At 39.8% G+C, this 23163-nt stretch overlaps 1 protein-coding gene across 3 annotated transcripts in view; it reads right to left on the minus strand.

The window, feature by feature from the left end:
• arap2 (ArfGAP with RhoGAP domain, ankyrin repeat and PH domain 2) overlaps nucleotides 1-23163 on the minus strand; it is a 232484-nt gene that overhangs the window by 208363 nt on the left and 958 nt on the right. For all 3 annotated transcript variants that reach the window (XM_041778717.1, XM_041778719.1, XM_041778718.1), the window contains exons 2-5: nucleotides 15090-15976; nucleotides 8749-8831; nucleotides 814-890; nucleotides 434-498 (exon numbers count right to left, since the gene is read on the minus strand). In XM_041778717.1, coding sequence (XP_041634651.1) covers nucleotides 434-498; nucleotides 814-890; nucleotides 8749-8831; nucleotides 15090-15913 — 1049 coding nt within the window. In that variant the 5' untranslated portion in view covers nucleotides 15914-15976. The remainder of the gene's footprint in view (nucleotides 1-433; nucleotides 499-813; nucleotides 891-8748; nucleotides 8832-15089; nucleotides 15977-23163) is intronic.

Below are 23163 nucleotides of genomic sequence, written 5' to 3' on the forward strand. Positions count from 1 at the left end.
GCAAAATCAATTTGCACCACAATTTGTATCTCATCATGGCGTCTGTATTATACTAATCATACTGAAAGGTTGTTGGAACACCTGGTCCTACTAAATAATGTGTCAGCATATTTTTAATAATAGACAAACCAGACAAAATTATTGTCAAGCACAAAGTAGGTGAAATTATTGTGTTTTTGGGGAGTTTAATCAGTGGTTGCCGCTACAATAATTACAGCATTTGTAATATCTTTGCCTTTAAATGCTTTTTCACTGCACAACACAAATTTACACAGATGGCTGCATATGAGCAAAAACTTCCAGTGTTTCTGAGTCACACAATGAGCCATTAACTGCAATGTCACACATCTGTGGTTGATAGTTCCTTTTGTGACCGCTGTGTTGTGTTCTTTTCACACACAGTGTGCAACTGTTGTATATCAGCATAGCATACCTGTGTTTCTTCTGTTTTATCTTGTCCTTAAAAGCCTTCTGCAGCCCTTCTTTAGCACCCGCGTCCTGCAGAGCACAGGAGAGCTTAGCATCAGATAAAAAGAAAAGTGTCCATCTTTCAGTCAGGCACTGTTATCTTGTTGCAGCACTCAGCTATGTTAACTTTAGTGGCTAGGTGACATTTCTATTAACCTCAGAGGGCATACTGATACTAGCACATTTCCCTCTCTGCTGTGTGTCCCTTTGTACAGACAGAGGGAAGTTTTGGTGTGCATGGTGCAGCCCATAAAACAATGATGGTGTCAAAGATGTGAGAAATGTCTGTTCCTCTTTGCTACGCTGATACTCACTGTCTGCTAGTGGGAGTGTACACTGTCTTACCGGAGTGTTTTCAGGGTTGTTGTACAGGAACATTTCTCCATAGGGAGCAATCGGAGTCAAGGCGCCTTGAAGTGGAGCTAAAAGGGACACACAGACAACACAAAAGCTGTGTCAAGGTGTGGAAATTACAGAAACATGTCAAGGCCCTAGTTAGCTCTCAGTTTATGCACTGAGTACATAAATATATGGAAAAAAAGAACAAGAAATGTGGTCATAGGAAAAAAAAAAAAATCTGGGGGCTTCCAAAAATAACCAACAAAGCATTAAAACACAAATTAACAGACAAATGTCATTACTTTTTAGATATCTCAAAAAAAAAGCTTGACATTTTTTAAAAAAGTATGTTTGTATTTAATTTTTGCTACACTTTGCTAAGCTTTCAGGAGAACTTGTTTGAGATCTGATTAGAAAAATAACAGCATTCTCAATACAGGAACCTATTGGCAAATCTGGCACTGGTCTGGCTTTGGCTCAACCCAAACTTAATTTCTGAATGTTCATATTGCTATCCAGATTCAAATCAATGCAACATACACAAAAGGAAGTCCTGGTTGAAAGTTGTTTTGTATCTGTAACTGGCAAATCTGTTTATCACTACCACAGAATATATCAGGAAAAGGTAGCTAACAGGTTTGAAGACTGGCTTTAAATGCGAGCCCATATCTCTGCTTTTAGGGCCGAACTCATGGGGTGGCCCAGGTCCATGGGCCCCCCTCGGAATTTGACTGGCCAGTACAAGTGCCATATTATAAATTATTATGGTGTACCCTTTTGGAATTGTTGCAACAGAATGCAAGCTGTATTTCAGTAACTTTAACATATCAGTCTTCTTTTAATTGTACTTTCTGTGAGTTTTGGAACAAGCTTTTTCTTTAGAATCATTACAAAGTGAACCAGTAAAAATAATACATGGCAAATCTTGAGTTTTAATTCTTAAAGCAACAGTCTGTAGGTAGTAGGGTTCATTTTCTATCATTTAAAGAACATAACCTCAATCAAACACTCCATCTCAACTGTAACGCAGACGCCTGCAACTGGTTACCACTGCAGTTGTTCCTAATGGCACTGATAGCACCGACAGCATCTTGGACAGTGCAGTTTATTACTATTTTGATGTAGACCATGGGAATTAAGTTGTCCTGAGGCTGTGTCAGATTATACTCAAATATAAGTGAAGTGCTGAGAGACTTTGTTCAACACAGGAATGTGGACATTAATCTGCAAAGATGATTGAAGCCTGGTGGTGCTAGCACTGCTAATGTTAGATATATTCTGTAAACCAACTTTGCATTGTCATGGTGTGACAGCTCATTTACATAATGTAGTTACTTGACTAGTCAGCTGAATGCAGTTATATTTTTCTACAGTTTCTATGGGAAATTATTCACCTACGAACATCCGAAGTAAGAACCCATTTGATGCCCAACAAAGAGCAGCTGCACTGTTGTAAAACACAGGAAGACAATGTGTATTTATTGATTATCAAAGGATTGGGAAGGTCAAGACAGGTATGGAAGCATGTGCTTCAGGCACTTCTCTGTGTCAACCTTGGTACTGTACTGCTATGGCCTCCTGATGGCCATTGTTCAGTCCTGCACCAGGCCCCATCTCTCCAGGTATCCTCCCAGCTGCCCCCTCCCAAGTCACATACTTGTCCTCAACGTCTGGACTAACCCACTGGGTCCTGGGCACCAAGTATGCGATGAGCCTGGTAAAGAGCGCCAGGTGCCCATAATAGTGGAGCTTTCATTCCCCTATCAAGCAGATGACCCTTCCCATCCCACTCTTTCGAGCATGTCAGCATTATAGGTCGTTTCCACTGAGCAGTCCAGTTCAATTCGCTACACCATGGTATACATTTTTTTGCGTTCCCAAAACACTGACCTGTACCGTCCCCCTGTTTGGCATCCTTCTGTAGGCGTACCAATCTTACCTATCCGGCCAAAAAAGTGGAGCTACCCACACAACAACAGGGGTTTGCACTGACATCACGACAGCGCCTGACACAACCGTTCAGCTCCGGGCTGCAAAACACGGGGGTCTCTGAGAACCAGGCGAAAATGTGAGAAAAAGACTAATATATGCTTAAATGAGGGATATTTGGACACGACAGAAATCCACACTGTCTCCTAGTGTGTGGATATAGATATCTGGCCACAAATCAAGTTTCCTGATGTTTATCTGGACCTGATTTTAAGTACACAAAGCAGAGCCTGAAGGCTCACATCAGCCTGGTCTATCCATGATAGATGTTAAACTAGATTAATGCTGAAGTTTTGTGAATATGTGCTTTAGATCAGTTGATTACCTCTATTGTTACTAGTTGATCATCTATTTCTTACTGGGGTAACTTGTGAAATCATCACTCTGTGGCTGTTGAACGTACTCGTAAAACTTCGGGCTGCAACCAGTTAAACCTTTAGCATATTTTTAATTTGACGATTTCTCATGGTAAACGTTCTGTGCACGAATTCCATCAGCTGAGGATCTGTACTGACCGAGGTTGACCCCGCCCATCAAGTGAAGGTACAGGTCTCTGTGAAAACGCAAACTATTTTGGTGTCTAGCATACCAAAACCAAACCAAACAAACCATACTCACTCAAACTGGACCACCTGGTGGAAACGGGGCTTTAGACACACAGTCTTGCCAATGATACCCAAAAATGCGCCAAAGAGAAGATGTCACTAAGGAGTCAAGTCAGAGCCTCCTGCCATCAGTCAATGTCCAGGCCTTACAAGAGTCTAATAAGACATAGAGGACCAAGGCCCAAAAGAATATAACTTTCGTCCGCATGGTTAGAAACCGGGAATGCCAGTTTCTTGTTCAGTGAAACCATCACCCCATGGGTGATGCCTTGGATGTTTCTATCAGTTCTGTGTCTGTGAATGATGAGAGCATGGAAGTCATAGAGCTACCTTGGCAGTGTAATTCATAAATCCACTGACTGTGAGGCTGAGATCAACAGCAGACTTGGACTTGCAAACGAGGCAATGGGCTCACTGAGCAAGACAGTGTGGTCTTCCCAGCATCTGAGCATTTGTACGAAAGTCAGATTCTTTCAGTCCTTGGTCCTCCAGGTCTTACTGTACTCTTGTAAGGCCTGGACATTGACTGATGGCCAGAGCCGCCTATTGGACTCCTTAGTGACATCTGCCCTTCAGTCCATCATTGGGTATTGTTGGTGAGATCGTGTGTCTAATGCTGATATGCTCAGCTTCCCAGAGCTTGATCCAGCTCTCTGCATACTGGATGCCCAGGTCCCAGTGGGCTAGTCCAGACAGGGGGGGGGGGCATGTGGAGGAGGCAGCTGGAGGGATACCTGGAGGGATGGGGCATTGGCCTGGCGCAGGCCAATAGTAGGCCACATCAGTACAGGACCAAGGTTGATGCAGAGAAGTGTCCAAACTGGCATATGCTCCTATACCTGACCTGACCTTTTGCTTGGTCACTCTCTTTTTTTCTTCTTAGCTTTGTCTATCACCTGAAAGTATTGAGACAGGCTGGCTTCTTTTCAGCTCAAGGCTAGTGTATGAACTAGTGTTACAAAACTGTATGCACTTGTAACAAGAGAACCATAGCATGCAGCCACAGTTACATAGAGCTGAGACTGGGGTGAAAACCATTCTGCCTATTGAAAGTCATCATACCATCAGACTGACATTAAAATTACAGCTTAAAGGTGAAAGAGTTACATTAAAAGGCTACAAAAAGACACGATTTAGAGAATGTTACTTCAGTATGACACTTTAAAATTCTCCATTTGTAGAACATAAATGCTTTGGACATGTGTGACCTAGTTTGTGCATCCTAGTCAAAATATTCTGGATGTGCTTCTGTGTGCTTCTGCCAAACTGGGAGCACAATCCTCCTCAGTCTCTCTCAAGCTGCTGCCAAGGCCATTTCTCTGTCTTTGCTCCTGTTCGCTGGTCGGTGAAAGCAATAGAAGAAGAAGAAGAGCAACTCTGGCCAGACACTATTAGTCTGGAGACCCGGGGGCCACCCTGCGTGGGCCACTGCCTGTCACAGTGAAAAATGACACCACCCTCTCCTGAGGATTGTGAGGGCCAGAAGACGTCGCTGCGGGGGCTGGACACACACATAGACACCGGTGGATAGGATGATATGCGCACAGACAGCAGTGTTAAGAGATCGAAACACCTTCAGACACGTAAACATGCCTTGAGACACAGTCAGACAAAAATGATGAGAACACACTTGCATACCGATACTGATTTTTAAAGCTTTCCAGACTTCCAAATAATGCAGGCCATTACAGAAGAGCATACAGGATATATACTGGGCTGTACGAAGGGGTCAGTTTACCCTTTGATAGAACACACTCCAACCGAGCTACTCTTTCTCTCGTTGGGCAGATAGCAACCATCAATCATCATCTATCAGCCGACCTTCAGGCCACTCACGAATCTCTCCGAGGGCTGCTGGACGCTACTGTACTCAATTCCTGTCTGATTCCCTCTATTCTTCCCCCTTGCTTGCTCTATCTCCAGCTTCTGCTTTTGTTTCCCTCAGTCGACCACGTCGCTTCTTTATCTGCTCCTGACCAGACGCTCTGTCAAGTCACAGTCGGGGGAAACGACCTAGATGCTGCCATCAGTTTGGAGCTAGCGAGGAGATTGATTTTGTTCTGAATGAAGCCTCCGTTCTTTTAAGTCAGGGAGTTACAGGTCAGTTTGTTATTATCACTCCCACACTGAGCCTCGAGGACACACAACTGCCACTATCTGAATTCAAATTAGTTGCTGAACTATTTATTATTGCAGTCACTTCTTCCCCGGATTTACTTGAGAATAGTCTGAGAAGAACTCGCCTTTCTTATCTCTTATAATAAGTCTTTCAATGAAAATAATAAGAGTTAGTATATTTTATGATTTCCATTTTGCCCTGTCTTTGTTTTTTTCAATATCTCGCTAAACAGCTTTAATTATCTTTACATTTCCAATTTGAGCAACATAAAAGTCAACCTATAGAAGCAGCAAGTCTCATCACTGTATTCCTAATATACAAACATGAAAAATTAGAACGATAACCATAATAACTACACTGTACATGATAAACAAAACTTTTTGTGCAAACATCAGGCTCAACTCTTCCAAACAACAGCTCCATTAAGATATAACCTGAAGTTGATGCATAAAAACCTTGATAAGACACAGACTAAGATGTGTGCTGGCTACCGCAAGTGCAAGTTGTCACCTCTGCTCACAACTTGACACAACCGGCCCTTCACTAAGGCCTGCGTTTTCAGCTTTATATGGAAGCAGCATTCTGAAGGAAATAAAAGCAAACCTCTGGAAGAAAATGACCAAAAACATCAAAGAGAAGTAGACAGAAAGGTCAATAATATGTTTGTGAAAGCGACATTCATGGCATCATTCGCCAACAGAGTATTGTTAAGAAAAAATTCAACAAAAAGTAACCTCCTACATCCCAGCATCTTCATATGAGGGTATTACATTTTGGGTTTTCCCTCTTTACTCCAAATTTTGCTGTACTTAGACCTGTTAGCCTCATTTGGGGGACACTTTCCCTGCCATCTTGTGGTCACAAGTACACATTCAAGTTACAAAAACTTTACAACAGCAACTTGTTTATTTATGCTCGGTCACATTTGTATTTTGATTTGGCTAGCACTTGTATGATGACATTGGGACTTTTCACTGGAGTAAAACTAAGAAAATACAACTTGGGCAAATTTTGGAAAGAAACCAACCATTTACAAGTAAAAGTGAGTATAAATGCTATTTATTTTTATATGGATAGGATACATTTCCAGGGAATATTTATCTACAAAGAGCAGAGAAATTGATAAATGCAAAAAGAGAAAAATCTGAGGTAACTCATTCAGGAGATACTTCTTCAGAATCTGCATTCCAGTTCATGGAACGCAGATTCTCGATGGGGATTTGAGGTCAGGGCTCTGTGTAGGCCAGTCAAGATCTTCCACATTGGACTCAACAAATCATGTCTTTATAGTCCTTGCTTGTGCAACGGGGCACAGTCATGTTGGAATAGAAAAGGACCTTCCCCCAAACTGTTGCCATAAAGTTGGAAGCATAGCACTGTCCAAAATGTCTTGGTATGCTGAAGCATCAACACTGGCCTTAACTGGAGATAAAAGGCCTAGCCTGAAAAACAGCCCCCCATTGACCCCACGCTGTGATTTTATGTGGTTGTGAGCTTTGTGTCTGAGTTGCTGTTGTTCCTAAATGCTTCCACTTTCTAATAGTATCACTTACAGCTGACGCTGGAGTATCCAGCAGAGCCTAGATTTTATATACCGTGAATGTTTGCAAATGGAGACCGCATGGCTAGGTGCTTGATTTTATACATCGGTGGCAAAGGGTCTGAAAGAAACACCTGAATTCAATAATAAACAGGGGTGGCCAAATGCTTTTGTCCAAATGGTGTTTTTCTTACACCGTCTCTTGATGGAGGCTTATAAGGTGTGAAAATTAGTTGGCCTTGTGGATCAGCTGTAGATTTACAACAAAAACCTTTTGAAAAACTGCCATTTTGAAAATGTACCATTGAACTTTAACAATTAACAGGTACAATGAAGTTGTTGGTTCCTTTTTTTCTCATAGAACTGATGGGCTCAACAAAATGCTCGGTTTCCTCCGAGGTGTGACCTTGCACTTGAAACAATGTTAGGCCTGTCAGCATCACATCGATGTCACCGGCACAAATATATTTAAATATTCATGAACTTTTAAAAGGAAGTGAAATTTGAGACTGTGTGATAAAGGCCCCGAAAAGCAGACCTAGCTCTGCAATCGTTTAACTTTTTGAATGGCTGAATAATCGTCCTTGTCTACTGTGTTGTGGTAAAGTGTTTTATTTAAGGGATTTTTCTGATGAAACAAACCTATTAAAAGGATGTGTTCGGGTTTGTAAATTAAAATTCAGTAAGCCTCTCGACGATACCTAACAACCATTGTTTTGGGATTCAAGTGTTGCATTTTATCTCAGAATAAACCGGTGTTTGCGCTTGTGTACAATATGTCAAATAACGGCGTGCTAGACCTTGCTGCGAGGGGGAGATTTAGCTTGCTAGTCGAGCTCCACGTTCCCCTGCTCGGGGACCGTGTTGGCTCCCTATCTTCCTCTGCTTCTCAGTCTGTTTTGCATCCATCTTCTCTTCCTTCCTCCCAAACGCACTTCACTGTCTTCTCTCTCGTCTCACTCCCTGTCTTGTTCCATACAGTGAAAAAGTTGGAGGAAAAAAACAAAGCCTATCAAGAGGCCGCTGCAGTGAAGGTATGTAGAGGAGGAAGCCCAAAAACTGAGCGGGGAAAACGGACAGAAGGCTGTTGATATTCTGAAAAAAGATGTAACACGGTGGTCAGACATGGTCCCAAAAAGACCAGCATGTTTTAAGTGTTAAACACACGTTCATACGGAGTTGTTGTTTTTTTTTTTTTTTTAGAAAAGCACCATAAAATCCTAGGAGAACACATCTACTTCAGCAGAGGAAGCAGCTCACGTATCATCAGATGAGACACAAGGGTCGACTAACTCAATAAATACAGCAAGGGAAAGGAGAGAGGGGAGGAAATTCAAAACATATTTGTTCTGGTTGTTCTACAAGCTCGAGTGTTGTTAGCAAAGTAAAACAACTTCTAAAAAACTTCGGCGAGCCAACCGACAGGAATACTCACCAGGGTGTCACTGAGGGACAAGATGTGAGAGTGCGTATTCCCTTTGCGCTTGAAACGGGGGCGATGCCGTTTCCTACGACAGCCGCCAAACACACCACACTCACCCCCCCCCACACACACCCGCCCCCACCCACGCACTACCCTCATCTCCTCTCCCTTCTTTCATCCGGGCAAACAACGGCAGTGCTGACTCGACTGCCGAATGAAATATTCATGGCAGAGATGAAGCGGATGCAGCTGAAAGACTGTGTACCTCTCTGTATGCTGTTTGCACCGATGGGACCCTCGCAGACGGTTAGGTGTTCGGGGCTGGTTGTTTGCGCCGGTGGAGCGCTCCTAAGGAGGAAGAAAAATCAGCAGATTAGAACCAGCAGCACACGGGTAACACCTTTTAGATGCAATGGCCTTCAAAAAAGAGATGTTCAACATGAAAGTTAGCTTCCCAGTTCAAAAGTTCAATCAGGCACAATGTTTAGGTAGAATGATGAATTGAAAACAATCTGAATGAGAAGAGAGAGGAAATTTCCACAGAAAGTCATGTATTCATACTCATGCACGCCAAGGTAGTCAGCAAACTTATTTCTATAGGGGTAGCTCACATCGCTCTTCTAACTTCTTTTTTTTACTAAGATTTAAAAAGTAAAATTGCTTTAAAACTTTCACACTTCATGTGTAAAGGAAAAGTTCAACTTTAATGTGCCTTTTTTGCCTGGGAAGATTGAATGCACTCCTAATAAGGGAGGGGTAACTTTCCCACCTGAACCGATATGATATCGATGACAGTACCTGCGAATTGGCAACAGTATGCAATGATACCCATTCACAGTGCTTTAGTGTATGCGATTATGAATGTTATTTAGTTGATTAAAAAAATCATCAAAACTTTTAGATATTGATTTCTCAATATCAAAACGCAATCAAATACATCTAAACAACATCAAACACTGTTTGTAATGTAACATCACAAGTGTTCTCACAAATTACTGCAACATGAAAAACCTAAACTACTTTAACTACACAGTTTTTCTTTGTATTGCACAAATTACAACCCAGCCCTACTGCCTCCTATCCCTCTCCCTTCCCCTCTTGGGAATACGTGTTGGGGTCCATGGAGGGCGAAAAATATTACAAACTACAAATTAAAGTAAAAAAATAAACACTTCTACCATGAATTACCATCCAGAAGTTCACGAAGAGTGGCAGAAAGCTAACACTGCTAATGTCAGCCAGCAGGAGCAGTAGCCGCAGTTGGGAACCCGATACAGCAATCACTCGACCAAACCAAGAAATTTGCCAAAGACAGTGCAAAAGCCAGGTCAATAACAAACAAGGTAATGGAAATGATTGCTCTTGACGACCAGCCATTTTCCATCGTGGAAGATCGAGATTTTCGCAAGTTAATAGAGCATACTGAACCCCGCTACAGCCTGCCAAGTCGGCGCTACTTTTCTGACGTTTCCTTCCCTGCTTTGCACGAAGTGGTGGCCATGCATATCCACAAGTTATTGGACAATGTGACTGACATTAGCTTCACTACGGATATATGGAGTTCGGACGTGAGTCAGATGAGTATGTTTAGCCTTACAGCTCAGTGGATCGATGACAACTTTGAAATGAAGAAAGCTGTTTTGCATGCACAAGAGTTTGCAGGATCGCATACGGGGGCTGCCATCGCTAGTGCATTTGACTGAATGTTTGCTTAGTGGAAAATACAGAAGGACAATGTGCACGTCGTGCTTTGCGATAACACACGAAATATGCAACGGACTAGTGCAGTGTTCAAAGCCTGGGCTGCATGGCTCATACACTGCAGCTAGCGGTGCATGATGGATTGTTAAGCCAGCGAAGCATCTCTAACTGTGTGGCTATTGGGAGGTAAACAGTCAGACATTTTCGCCACTCTCAACTTGCCACCTCTCGGCTGAGAGACATACAGCAAGAGTTAGGCATGAAAACCAAGATCTTACAACAAGATGTTACAACAAGATGGAATAGCACATTTTATATGATGAACAGTCTACTGGAGCAAAAGCGCGCGCTTGGTGTGTATGGAGCAGATCATGAGCTGTCTTCCTGTTTCACCGCACATCAGTGGGGCCTCGTTGAAAACATGACGATGCTTCTCACTCCATTAGTACAATTAACGAGAGAGATAAGCTCACATTTGGCTACTACTGCGGACGTGATTCCCTCTGTCGTGGCACTGAAACGTTTGCTAGGCAAGGCAGCTGACACAACAGAGGGGTCCGCACAGCCAAGGACACTCTACTGGAAGCTGTGAACGAGCGGTTTGGAAGCGCTTTCTCTGAGCCACTTTACTACCTGGCAACGATCCTTGACCCGAGGTACAAGGACTGTTATTTTGACACCGTCACCAAGCAAGCGGCGGTGAAAATGCTCCAGAAGCAAGTGGACAAAATGACACACAGCGACAGAGCTACGGAGACACCGGACACAAAAGAAACCGCAAGAGAAGATCAGAGTTAGCAGAGAGGGTGGACAGTCGCTGCTGGACATGCATGATGAAATTCTGGAGGAAAACTTGATCATGCAACAGCAGGCAGGCCTAACAAGCCACACAAGTGTGCAGGTATAGTATTATCAGACAGTATTTTATTCGAATAACCAAGCCTGTTAAAATCCTTAGTGTAATGATTTTTTTTATTTTAATAAAATCTAAAAATTATTTTAATAAAATAAAAAATTGAAATCATATTGATAAAAAATTTGAATCAATATACTGTTAAATCTATACAGTTACTAAAATAATAAATTTACTTAAATTAACAAACTGTTAGAAAGTAGCCTACTTCTTTTAGTCATGCTTCACTGCCCTCTTGAGGTTGACCTTTAGCACTGGTCATCTGCTCAGAGTTCAACAAAGCTCTTAAGGGGAGGATGATAATGTTGTAATGTCCAGATTGCTGGTAATTTATCATATAACATAGTTACACAATTGTCTATATTCCTGTGGGTGCATGGTTATCTGATTGAGCCCCCCATCCCCAGAAATGAGAGCCCTCTGCAGTTTTGGAAAAGCGACATGACTCGCTTTCCCGCCCTGGCCAAAGCAGCTCGCAAGTACCTTTCAGCTCAATGTACAAGCGTGGACAGCGAACATCTCTTCTCTTGTTGATGAAAAAAGAAACAGGATCCAGTGTGAGAAAGCAGAAATGCTTCTCTTTGTCAAAAAAAAACTTGCCTTTGGTTATGAAGTAGTCCTAGACAACAAAATACAGTGATAGGTGGAAACACAGTTTCAGTATGAGACATTTACTTTGGCTGCTTTCATTAAGGACATGTACAAAGACTACCACATCTTTTGAGTTATGGTTATGTCACTGTTCTAATATTTTAATTTAGAAATCTTTTAGATGGGAGTTGAAATTGACTTGCACTGATCGATTTTTATGTTTGCCTAAAGGAAAAATGTTTCAGTCTTGGGCCATTTACTTTAATATTTACTTGAAAATTACAATGCAAGTTGGAAAGTGTGCACTGGCAGTCAGGCCATGTTTTGATATTTTTGATTTTAACTTTTTCACAGCTTTGAGTTTAAATGGAGTGGACTTGAGCTTAAAACATGTTTCGTAATTTAATAATTGCCTGGTTGCCAGGAATACTGGCAAGTTTGATAAGTTAACTTAGTAAGGATATTATTTTAAATTTATGATCCTTATTGTGATTTATGATCCAAACTTTCTCACAAGAGTTTTGTGAGTTGAGGGAGTTAAACTATACTTTAATTTAGTTAAACACTTGCTACAAGTTTTAAAAGTTACTATAAAGTAGCACTGTTTGTTACTTTTGTTTTATGGCGGCCCTGTCACCTCCTTAGTTGGAAGTAAAACAAAGTTGAAAATAAAGGAAGATATTCAAAAATTCAGTTTGCATGATTTTCAGTATGTACAAAATTTGATCATCTCAGATTTTATTTTATTATTTTTTTTTTTTAACCAATATCGATATCGGTAAATATCGGTTATCGGCTATAACAGCAATATTAATATCGGATATTGGTATCAGCCAAAATTTTCATATCTGTGCATCCCTATTTGAGCTTGTTGAGTCTTGTGTGTTCAATGGAGAGAACAAACTTGTGCCTTTATCTGGTATACGTCCATGTTTGATATTCAAATGATAAACAGGAAAATCCCAGTGTTTAAAGTAAGGTTTCGGTGCAAGAGAGGGAGAGAGTGTGGAGGCGATGAGCAAGCAACGGAGAGGGAAGTAGCATGTGCTGTTTTGAATCATCAGTCATCTTACTGCTTCCTCAGATTAGAAGTATGCTACTACTGTGGCAAGCCTTGGAAAAAACAAGTAAGTGCCAAGAAGTTTAGGTTCAAAAGTTGCTTAACTTTGAATAAGATGTATCTCTTTATCTTATTAGACAACACCATCCTCAGAGCATTAAGAATGACACAGTATGATTTTATTACATTCTTAATTCAACACTTTTATATAATCAATAATATTCACATATACATTACGTAAATATGGGTTAATATTCATTTAAACATGTAGTGTTTGATCCAAACTGAAAAATGTCAGATTATGAGCACAAAGGTTGGAGTTTAATTGTTAGAAACTTAATTAAAACCTATATTTACACAAGGGCGAGTTTAATATGATGCAATAAATTAGTTAAATATTACACACACTGAACTCTCTTTAGAGCAGGTAGGAACAAATAACGCACAGCAGAGCAAACACCAGTGCAGTCGCAGCATAACCTCAGCTCAGCCAGCAAACATACCGTCCAAAAGAGAGGCTGATATAGACTGCATGCTTTACAAGGCTGAAGAAGTATTTCTTTTGTCTAATTTTGTTCCAAAAAGTTGCAAAGATTTTATCAACAATGAAGATCTTAACCACCCTGCACAGCTGCACTCTGCTCTCTCAACCTAACAAAGTCAAGTCCTGTCCACACCTCTGACCAGTTTCTTGCATGTTGAACCAGTTAGTGACAATGCAAGAGGTTTTTTGCTTTGTAAAACAAAACTTCTCCTGAGTGGACTAACTACAGCTGCTCTCAAGATAGCAAATACCTCCCTGCATAACTGCCACACTGTATCTCATTTTGCTGAGCAACTCAGTTCAATCTCCTGACTGATTTAATCCCTCATTATATTAAAACTGTAATGCCAGTATTTAAATACGACTTCATTTTATGTCAGCAAGAAGTAAAATAGCAGTCTTGATCGTTTAAACGAGACATCGTTTATAAATCCTGTGGAGTATTTACCTTCAGGTTTCTTTTAAAGGTAAAAATTCCTCTCATACTAGTAAAAACTCTTTTAAACTGAGCAATTCATCCCAATCTGAACGCAGGATGTCCAATGACTTGAGAGGTCCGCTTGTTAGACTGAAGAGCAGCACTAAAAGATGTCCAAAATTATGTACAGAGATGCCCCATTTCCCGGTGCATGCAGGGATGTCAGGGGGATTTTGATCAAATCAAAATGCAGAAGAACGGTTGTAGATGCTCCTACATGCACCTAAAAGTCAAGTTTTCACTCAGCAGAAGAAGGTTTGGAGATCTATGAGCAGCAAGGTCATAGTCACACCAGTGGGGGATTCATCTCCATAGGTCCTCTCTCTCTCTCTCTCTCTCTCTCTCTCTCTCTCTCTCTCTCTCTCTCTCTCTCTCACACTCTCACTCTCACTCTCTCACTCTCTCTCTCTCTCTCTCTCTCTCTTCTGGCAAATTGCCATTTGACAGAAGAAAAGCATTGTATTTTCATCTGGCTTGTTTAGGTTTCTTGCAGGTAAATCCTCTGTCTAGTCGCTAATTAATGCTTTTGTGTGAAAACATGCAGCACTCATTAAGTGGTGCATGCATCTAATATTGAATATTTCATATTTATAAATATTCCAGCAGCCACTTTATTAGCCTTCAGGGCTACAACGAACTTCTGAAAATCAAATTAAAGACTTTTCAAGACCTTTTAAAGACCTGAACTGAGAAAAATAATACCACGTTTGTGTGGCAAATGGTCAAAAATGAAACACTGTGAGATTTCCCGGTATACTGGACCAGGGCTGAATTTCTAATCCAATGTACTGCTTATGAAATGCCAAATATATAGAGAAATACAGACAGTCTATGTAAAGACAGCACTGCTGTAAGCCTCTTTGACTGTTAAGTGGATGAGCATATCCACACAAAAAAAAGAAAAATCCGAATCATGTCATTTGGCTAGAAAACGAAGACTGGTCATAGACAAGTCTTAGTCAACGTGCCTCCAAATTTCAGACATCTCACTGGTAAAAAAAAAAAAAAAAATCTGACTTTTTAAGACTTTGTAAGGCCTTCTATTTCAAACGTCCAATATAAGAGTCTTTAAGACATTCCAAGGATCCACAGGAACCCTGAGTCTTCTGTCGTATTCATGATTATAAAAAAAAAAACGTCTGGCCTGCTGGACTCCTCATTGGAGCAAACATGGCCCCTGACTCAAAGTGAGTTTGACACCTGGGATTTAACGCATCAGGTTGTAGAAAAAAAAATGCACACTTTATTCACATCCTTCATTTCAAACCCTGCAAAAATTGAATTTTACTTTTTTTTTTTTTTCAGTTTGATTGGTTTACCTTTCTTGGAGTGCTGGGATAGCCTGACTGGGAATTTCAGGCACAGGCCGGTGTCTCAGTCGGTAGGACCGAGTGAGCCGTGGACCTCCACGAGTCTTTGAAAAGGGATGAGCCTCATAGATGGAGTTCTCCACCATCTCCCCAGAAAACCCTCCAAGGTCTTCTATAACTTGTGAGTGGGGGACCTCAGTAGAACACGGCATGGAGTCAGTGCTGGACAGGGAGGGGTCCTCTGGAGAAAGCTCCCAATCAGAGGGTATTTCAGAAATGGAAAGCGATTCGCTACTGCTGCTGAAAGAAGCCGTGGTTTGGTTTTCAGTTTGTGAAGGAATGGATGCACCAATGTTCTCAGGATTTCGTGGGGCAGGCAGAGGGGGGCGAGGGTATTCACACTGTTGGACATTCTCCGTTTTAGATGCCAACCCTGCTCCAGGGGGCAAAGACTGACACCCCTCTAATTCCCTGTTTTCCTTTGAATTGGGGGGCTGACAAGAAGTCCCCCTCTTTCTTTCCTTCATAAAGATATGCCTCGGATGGGGCACCGGCTTTCTTCGCCTCTTCCCATTTGCCACCCCCCCCTCCTCACCATCATCGTCCTCTTCACCACTTTGCTGCTTCACCCCTAGTGCTTCCAAACTGCGGAGGATTCGCCTACGATGCCCTGTAGGAAGCACTGTGAGCTCCAGGAGCTGTTCATCCGTGAGGTCCCTGCAGTCTTCCAGAACTTGATAGCCACCTTGCAGAAAACATGAGGTGTACTGGGTGAGGCGGAGGGTAGACAGCCAGTCCGCAATGTCCAGGTTTGGCTCAGGAGGCTCCAACATGATGCTCTAGTGCTAATTCTGCCTCATCAGGAACAACAGAAGATGTAGTAGCTTGGACTTAAACTGTGGAGACACAAAAGTTGAAATAAATGATGAGAAAAGTAAAATGCTGCAAATTTAAAAAAGCTGAAAGAGCCATACAGGCAAAGTTCAATCTATGGCTGAATTTATGAATCAAAGACAAGTTTAATGACCCCTAAGAGGTTCTGTAACTCTGAGAAATTATTTAAATTTCTATTAGGCACTAACACTGTGTTTTTCCACAAGCTGCAATTTGCCAATGTAGATACCAGTGTCAGTGAGAGATGTTCAAGATGATTTTAAGGGTTGAAAACCGCAATGTTTGATAAATTTGAAGAAATTTATGGAATTATCCTCGCTAAAACAGTGTGTGTGACATTTTTCAAAGTGTGTGTGCTTATTTATTTTTGTACAAGTGATTTGTGCAACCTTGATGTGTCTGCAGTGAAGCCTTAACGCCCAGAGGAAGTTGGTCTAGCTTAGATATGATAGGAGTGAAGTGGGTGGTAAGTGTTGGTCTGGGTTTACGTTGTTTACCAAAGTGTCAAAAAAATAGGTTGTGGTTTTAGATTCCAGGAAGTCACAAGGACAAGCTGTGAAATGGTTTGCTAAATAAACCTCATAAAACCCAACGTATTGCTTTTATGGGTCACTTTTGAGACAAACAATCTAAGGTTTGTGGCTCAACCCAATATATAAAGATGCTGGTTTGAGTCATTTTTCTTTTTACAGGGTTCTTTTTGATTTTTGCCATTATATTTACAACAATGTTTAATTTTTTTTTTTTCATGTTCTGGGCAACCAAAATACAGCCTAAGATATCTGTGTACACATAAAACATATACAGAATAATCCATGTCAAAATTTACCATGACATGTCTTGGTAAATAAGTAAGAGCAAGCTAAGCATGATGGCATATCAACCAGTAATCCTCCATGTCTTTTTCAACCAGAATAATACACAGAGAACCTCTTTAATGTCAAAGTAAACACATTTCTTCAAAGTAATGTTGATTTTAATAAAAATATGTGGGTCCAGTCACTGATTAGTCAGTATTTCTGGCTACCATTACACCATGATGGCAAAAGAACACTCCAAGCAACTCAGAGAAAAGGTTACTGAAAAGTGTAAGTCAGGGGATGGATACAAAAAAAATTCCAAGGTACTGAACATAAGACCAGTCAAATCCATCAAGAAATGGAAGGAACATGGCACGTACAATTCTGCCTAGATAAGGCCATCCTCACAAACTGAGCGACCGTCCAACAAGGAGACTAGTGAGAGAGGCCGCCAAGACACCTATGACTACTCTGAAGGAGTTACAAGCTGCAGCAGCTGAGATATAGAGAGACTCTGCACACAACAACTGTTGCGCAGGTTTTTCACCAGTCAAAGCATTAAGGGAGAGTAGAAAAGCGAAAGCCACTGTTGAAGAAAACGTATTAAATCTTGACTAGAGTTGCCAAACGGCACGTGGGAGTCTCCATGGTCAAGAGGAATGGAAGAAAGTTCTTCGGCACTTTCGGCAAACTTGCAAAAAATCTAATTTCTCTTACTGCATATAAATTCATGCGTGTACAACCTTAAATGTACTCTAAGCAATAGAAAAGACAATTCTACTTACTGGGTGTCTCTTCCTTTAAACTTACAGTAAGAAGGTGGCACACATACTGTACACTGAAGAGAACATGCCAACAACAATGTGCAACACTCCTGAACAAAACAACAGGAAACAGCAATAGCTGTGACAAAACAGCTCTCCACCAGCCAGTGTGGCTCAATGTTCAAGTTTGGTCTGACATTTGAATTAAATCACAGACAAACAGAAAGAAAACCTTTAGCTTAGCAGAACTCACCCTGGCAGAGCTTGAAAAAATCCACTGCCTAGCAACATGCACAGATAGGTAATAACCTTGTTAATGGATATCTACTAAACTATGTTTCCTGAAGCTTTCACACCATCCTATAACTGACATGCTCACACTCAAAACTCACAGGAAGATACAACATTGACATCTTGCCTTGTCCACTTCTCTTTTGGGTTGTAAACCTAAAGCACAGGGGACAAAGTGTTACTTCTGCTTTCAAGTAAATGCAGTTTTGCAGCACACTACATATATGCTTCCAAGTTTGACTGCTCTGTATGTGCTTATCTCTTTCTAGTGCCCCAAATACACCTCAGTCATTTTCAGTTTTTAGTAATAAGCAGACCAAGGAAAAATCAGAGCACTATGTCTACACAAACTCTTCATATCAGATCCTAACCCCAATCTATCACAACTGCAAAAATGAGCACTGTGTTAGCATGAAGGGACCTGCATTGGCTAGCAGTCATCACAGGAACATGCCAAAGCTTGCTAGCACTTTTGACCTGGCCTCATCCGCATCGCTGCCTTTCAGCGCTTGCACACCCACTCACACAGCACACTGAACTACACACCACAAAGCCCACACGTACAGCAAACATTTATTAAGGTCTGGATATGGGAGTTTAGATCCATAGCTGCTGCTTGGTGTCAGAGCCCACAGTGTGTGGATCAATAGTGGAAGGCAAAAAGAGAACTTCACACTAGAAGCAGACTGCACAGGCCGCACGGTCATGGGAACATGTGACGGTGTATGCAGCAGACATAAAGACTGAACTGCAGGTAGCAGCTGTATAAATGACACACAACAAACATGTAAAGTATGCGTCTAACCATAGGGTATTATAACACAATGAGAGCAATGGCACTGACATCTAAAAGCCCCCCATTCACCACATCACAGTGGAGAAAGACTGCCACTATCATAAAGAGTAGACATTTTATAATAGTGGTGGTTTTCTGATCTGTGTATCATTCTTTTGCCTGTCAATCTTTTTGTCAAAAAAAAAAAAAAAAATCAAGAATGTGGGAAAGAAATTAATTTATGTTTTTATTTCATATTTTCAATTTTGCATCTCAAGATTACAACTCAAACTTATGATTTTGACTTTTCATTTCATACGTTGACCTTTTCAACTCAGAATTTGGACTTTAAATGTCACATTTTTATCTTTTAGATTCCCAGTGTTAAATGTTAAGTCATATTTTGACTTTTTCAACTCTTTTCTTTGGCTTTTTAATCCCATAGTTTGACTTTTAAACTCATGATTTCATTTTTTTCTCATATTTTGACATTTTGAATTAATAATTTGTATTTTTCATATCATATTTTGACCTTTTGAACTCCCAGTTTTAAATTTAAATAATGTTTCTAACTTTTTAAGTCATCATTTTGAATTCTAGCTCATATTTTGACATTTTCAACTCCTAATTTTTGGCTTTTTTAATCCCACGTTTTGACCTATCAAACTCACAGTTTAAAATTGTCAGTCATATTTTGACTTTTAAACTCATGATATCAAATTTGATCTCATATTTTGACCTTTCAAACTCATGATTTCAACTTTCTCCTCATACATTTGCTCTTTAAAAACATTATTTTTCTATTTTTAATATCGTGTTCTCATCTTTTGAACTAATAAATTGGAATTTTTATCTGAGGTTTGAGCCTTTAAACTTATCATTTTTACTTTTATGAACTTCCAAATGATTTATCATGAGTGCTGTTTTGTATTACTGGTGAAAATAAAGTTGATAGTTATGGTTAAATGTTGATCCTGTTAGGCCCTTAGATTAGACCTAAATCATGAATCCAGCCCCTGCTGTGATTGAGTTTGACACCCCTGATCTACAGGAAGAAGTCATGCATCCATGTATCGTATTTTAATTTTTTTATAAAGATTTTTGAGCATTTTAATTGTTTTGAAACATTTTGGTATCATCAAGGCATTTAAGCATCACTTTTGTATTTTTAGTATTTATTTGCATCTCTGTTGAGTTCTCTGAATCTAATCGTAGTCGTTTTATGTACTTTTGCCACTTTTCAGGTGTCTTTGAAGTTGTTTTGTGCATCTTTGTGGTCATTTTTCAACTTTTTAAAACAGTATTGAAAGTCAAGTTGTTGGTGTGTCTTTGTAGATGTTTTGCATCTCTTCAAAGTAGTTTTGCATCTTGTCTTAAATCTCTCGGTAACAGAGATGCTCAGTTTTATTGGTATGGTGTTGGTTTCCACAGATATTAGCTCAGAAAAACAGTTTTAGGCAGGACTTACATCAGCTGAGGTGTTTTCCATGATACCATACAATATCAATTCTCAGAACAACGATTCAATATTTGCCGATTTCACCAAGTCTGCCACGATTCAGTTTCGATTTCGATTGGATTCAATTTGATTTAGAGGCCTGCGATTGATATCAGACGATATTGTGAACCCATTTACCACAATCTGTTACTTTTCACACAGAGGAAATAAATACAACATTGATACGTTTTGAGAATTTTATTTCCAAATGTTTAAGACATTAACATGAAAAACATTCTTTAACAAAGTGAACAAATGTTTGTGTTTCACTTTAAAGTGCTGCACTTTTCATTTTTAAATGCGTTTTTTTTTTTTCAGCATTGTGACTCGTGGCTGGGCGGAAACTGTCATAACCAAGCACGCGGGGAGACTTTCAAAATTAAAGCATAAGGTCAAAATGGCGATGGATATCAATTATTATACTTTCAATCATTTTGGCTGAATCATTGCTCAAACAATCGATATATTGATCCAGATTGATGAGTTGTTACACCCCTAGTCTGAACTACAACACTAGTATCAGCTCAGATGCACTTGTAAACATTTGCAACTTGGACATCAGCAAAAATCTGAAATCATGCATCCCTACATGGTAGGATTTTGTGCAACTAATAGAAGTGACGGATAAAAATTGTATCACGTCAGAATTGCATATATTCATGTCTACAACTCTAAATCGATTCGAAATTTCCAAGAATCAATATTCTTAAACATATTTTATAATACAGTGAGCGATTTTCAACGGCAGACCCACTGCAAAGGGGGTTATTTCTCCTGTGTGCTATCACAGAGGCTGCTGGAGGCGTGTGCTGTTAGCATAAGCAGCTCTTGGTGTCAGAAATGTTTACACTACTGTGTCGGACATACTTAAGTACTCCCTGCACTGTCAGTGGAGCCCTGAGTTACTCGGCCTGTCTTGTTTTCCCAAAAGGAAAGTTTTATGACTCACTTTGGATTTTATAATCCCAGGTAAGAGGAAGCCTGACCTGATGCAACTGCTAAGTTTGTTAAGCTAAAGTAATGTAGTCCAATTTAGGAACGGCCCAAATCCCCTGAATCCCATCATACAGACACATTAACCGGTAGTCAAAAACACAAAGATATTCAGCTAACAACTACTGACAGGCATGGACGATAAACATAACAGGATCTTTTGTCTGTTTCACATCGAAGACCGGTTTAAAGAGTGAACATGTTAATTAGTGACTCTGGGTCACAAAACATAAAGAGCCCAACTGTTCAGTTTTTCTTTAATTCATATCTTCTAGGCATATCTTTGACATAATAGAAAATGTTCAGTGTTTAAATGATGGTGTTAAAACTACAACAACCACTGACGCAGTCAGCTAAAAAGTCCCCAGTTAACACGGTCACTTGTTAAAACATAACACCAACAGTAGAGCTGAATGATTTGCAAAAATAATCTGATTGTGATTTTTTTCACCGGTATTGCGATTTCAATTTGATATGTGATTATCAACAAGCTTTAAGCTATGAAGGAGAAGGCTGGGGTGGAGGAGGTGAAGGTTTCCCAGCAGCAGTGTGATGCATCAGCATTGATGCAAACAGGGATTCGTGATTCGTACATCGTTTTTAAATACACAACCGCTGTGAGAGAAAGAGCTGTAATTGGCTGTGGGAGCTGGGAGGCGATAACTGGTGTCAGCCAGCTATCAGCCAATCACGGCTAGAGGTATGATTTACATGAACTAATGCTAGGCTTCATCAATATTAGATAGAATGAACTCAGGCAGAACAATTTAAAAAATATATGTAATTGCAGTTATTGTTGCTCATACTGCAAATTGTATATCAACTGCTTTATTGAATGGGGATTATTGTTTTTATGTCACTCGTTTAAAGTTTGAAAAACGTACATAAAACAGAAAAAGAACAATTTTGGTAAACCATTAAAAAAAATTACACTTGAATGTTTGTAAAACACCCATAAAATCTCTGGTGCTGCAAAAAAAATGAACATATTAACGTATTATTTTGACACATTTGAAGTTAAATTCATATTGCAACATCTGTAATTTGTAAATTGCAGCATGCCATATTGTGATTTAATCTCATTTGCGATTAATTGCCCAGCCCTACTTTATAGTAAATTATATCATTTATGATCATTTTTTTCCACTGATAATTTTCTAAAAAATACCTTTCCCATGTAAGCACACACATTTTATTCATATCAAAATATTTTGCAATTTAAACACAAATGACTTTTTTATTATTATATTTAGCTGATAAAAAAAAACTATAAATCTGCTTAAAAATTTATCTGTGCACATTTTATTAGGATTTTTAATGTAAAATGTAAAAAAAAAATAATTTCCCATCTATTAATGCAGAGCAGACTGGAGTGGATGCTGAAATTACAGCTTCTTTGAATCAAAAAACAATTCTGAATCAAGCTGTGACCCTAGAACCAGAATCTGAATAGAATAAAATCGTGACATTCTTAAAGAGTCACATCTCTAGCATTTATATAGCTGATTTGTAGTTTTAAGTCATCAGTGTCAACCTCTGAGTAGCTTTTTTGTGTCTGTTTTTAACTGCTTTGAATAATTTTGCATCGGTTTCATTTGCATCTCACCGTGTTTTTTTGTTTTTTGTTTTTATTTTTTCATCTTTCTTTTGATGTATTGCAATTCTTTGTGGTAAAATTTTCCTTTAAACTTTTCTTAACCTTTGTTTTGATTCTGCAACTCTTTAAAGCATTTTTTATCTCTTTGTAGTATTTGTTGCATTATGTTTTTGCAACTGTAGACATACTGAACCACTGTCGATTTTTGGATGTATAATTTAATCTCTTTGTAGCTTACATTTCTGCATCCATAATTCGTTTTCTCCACCACTGTTTTGCATGCTGTTGTAACCGCTCTGCCACTTTTGAGTTTGACATTAGGCACCACACACAATAGGGTCTGTGCATGTGACACTGTGTTTTAGTATTCACTTTGCATCTCTTCAATGCAGTTTTGAAGTTCTTTGAAGTTGTTTTGTGCCTGTTCAGAGTTGATCTGCATCTCTCTGTAGCAGCTTTGGGTCTCTTTGT

The sequence above is a fragment of the Cheilinus undulatus genome, linkage group 22 (assembly GCF_018320785.1).
Source record: "Cheilinus undulatus linkage group 22, ASM1832078v1, whole genome shotgun sequence".
NCBI lineage: Eukaryota > Metazoa > Chordata > Actinopteri > Labriformes > Labridae > Cheilinus > Cheilinus undulatus.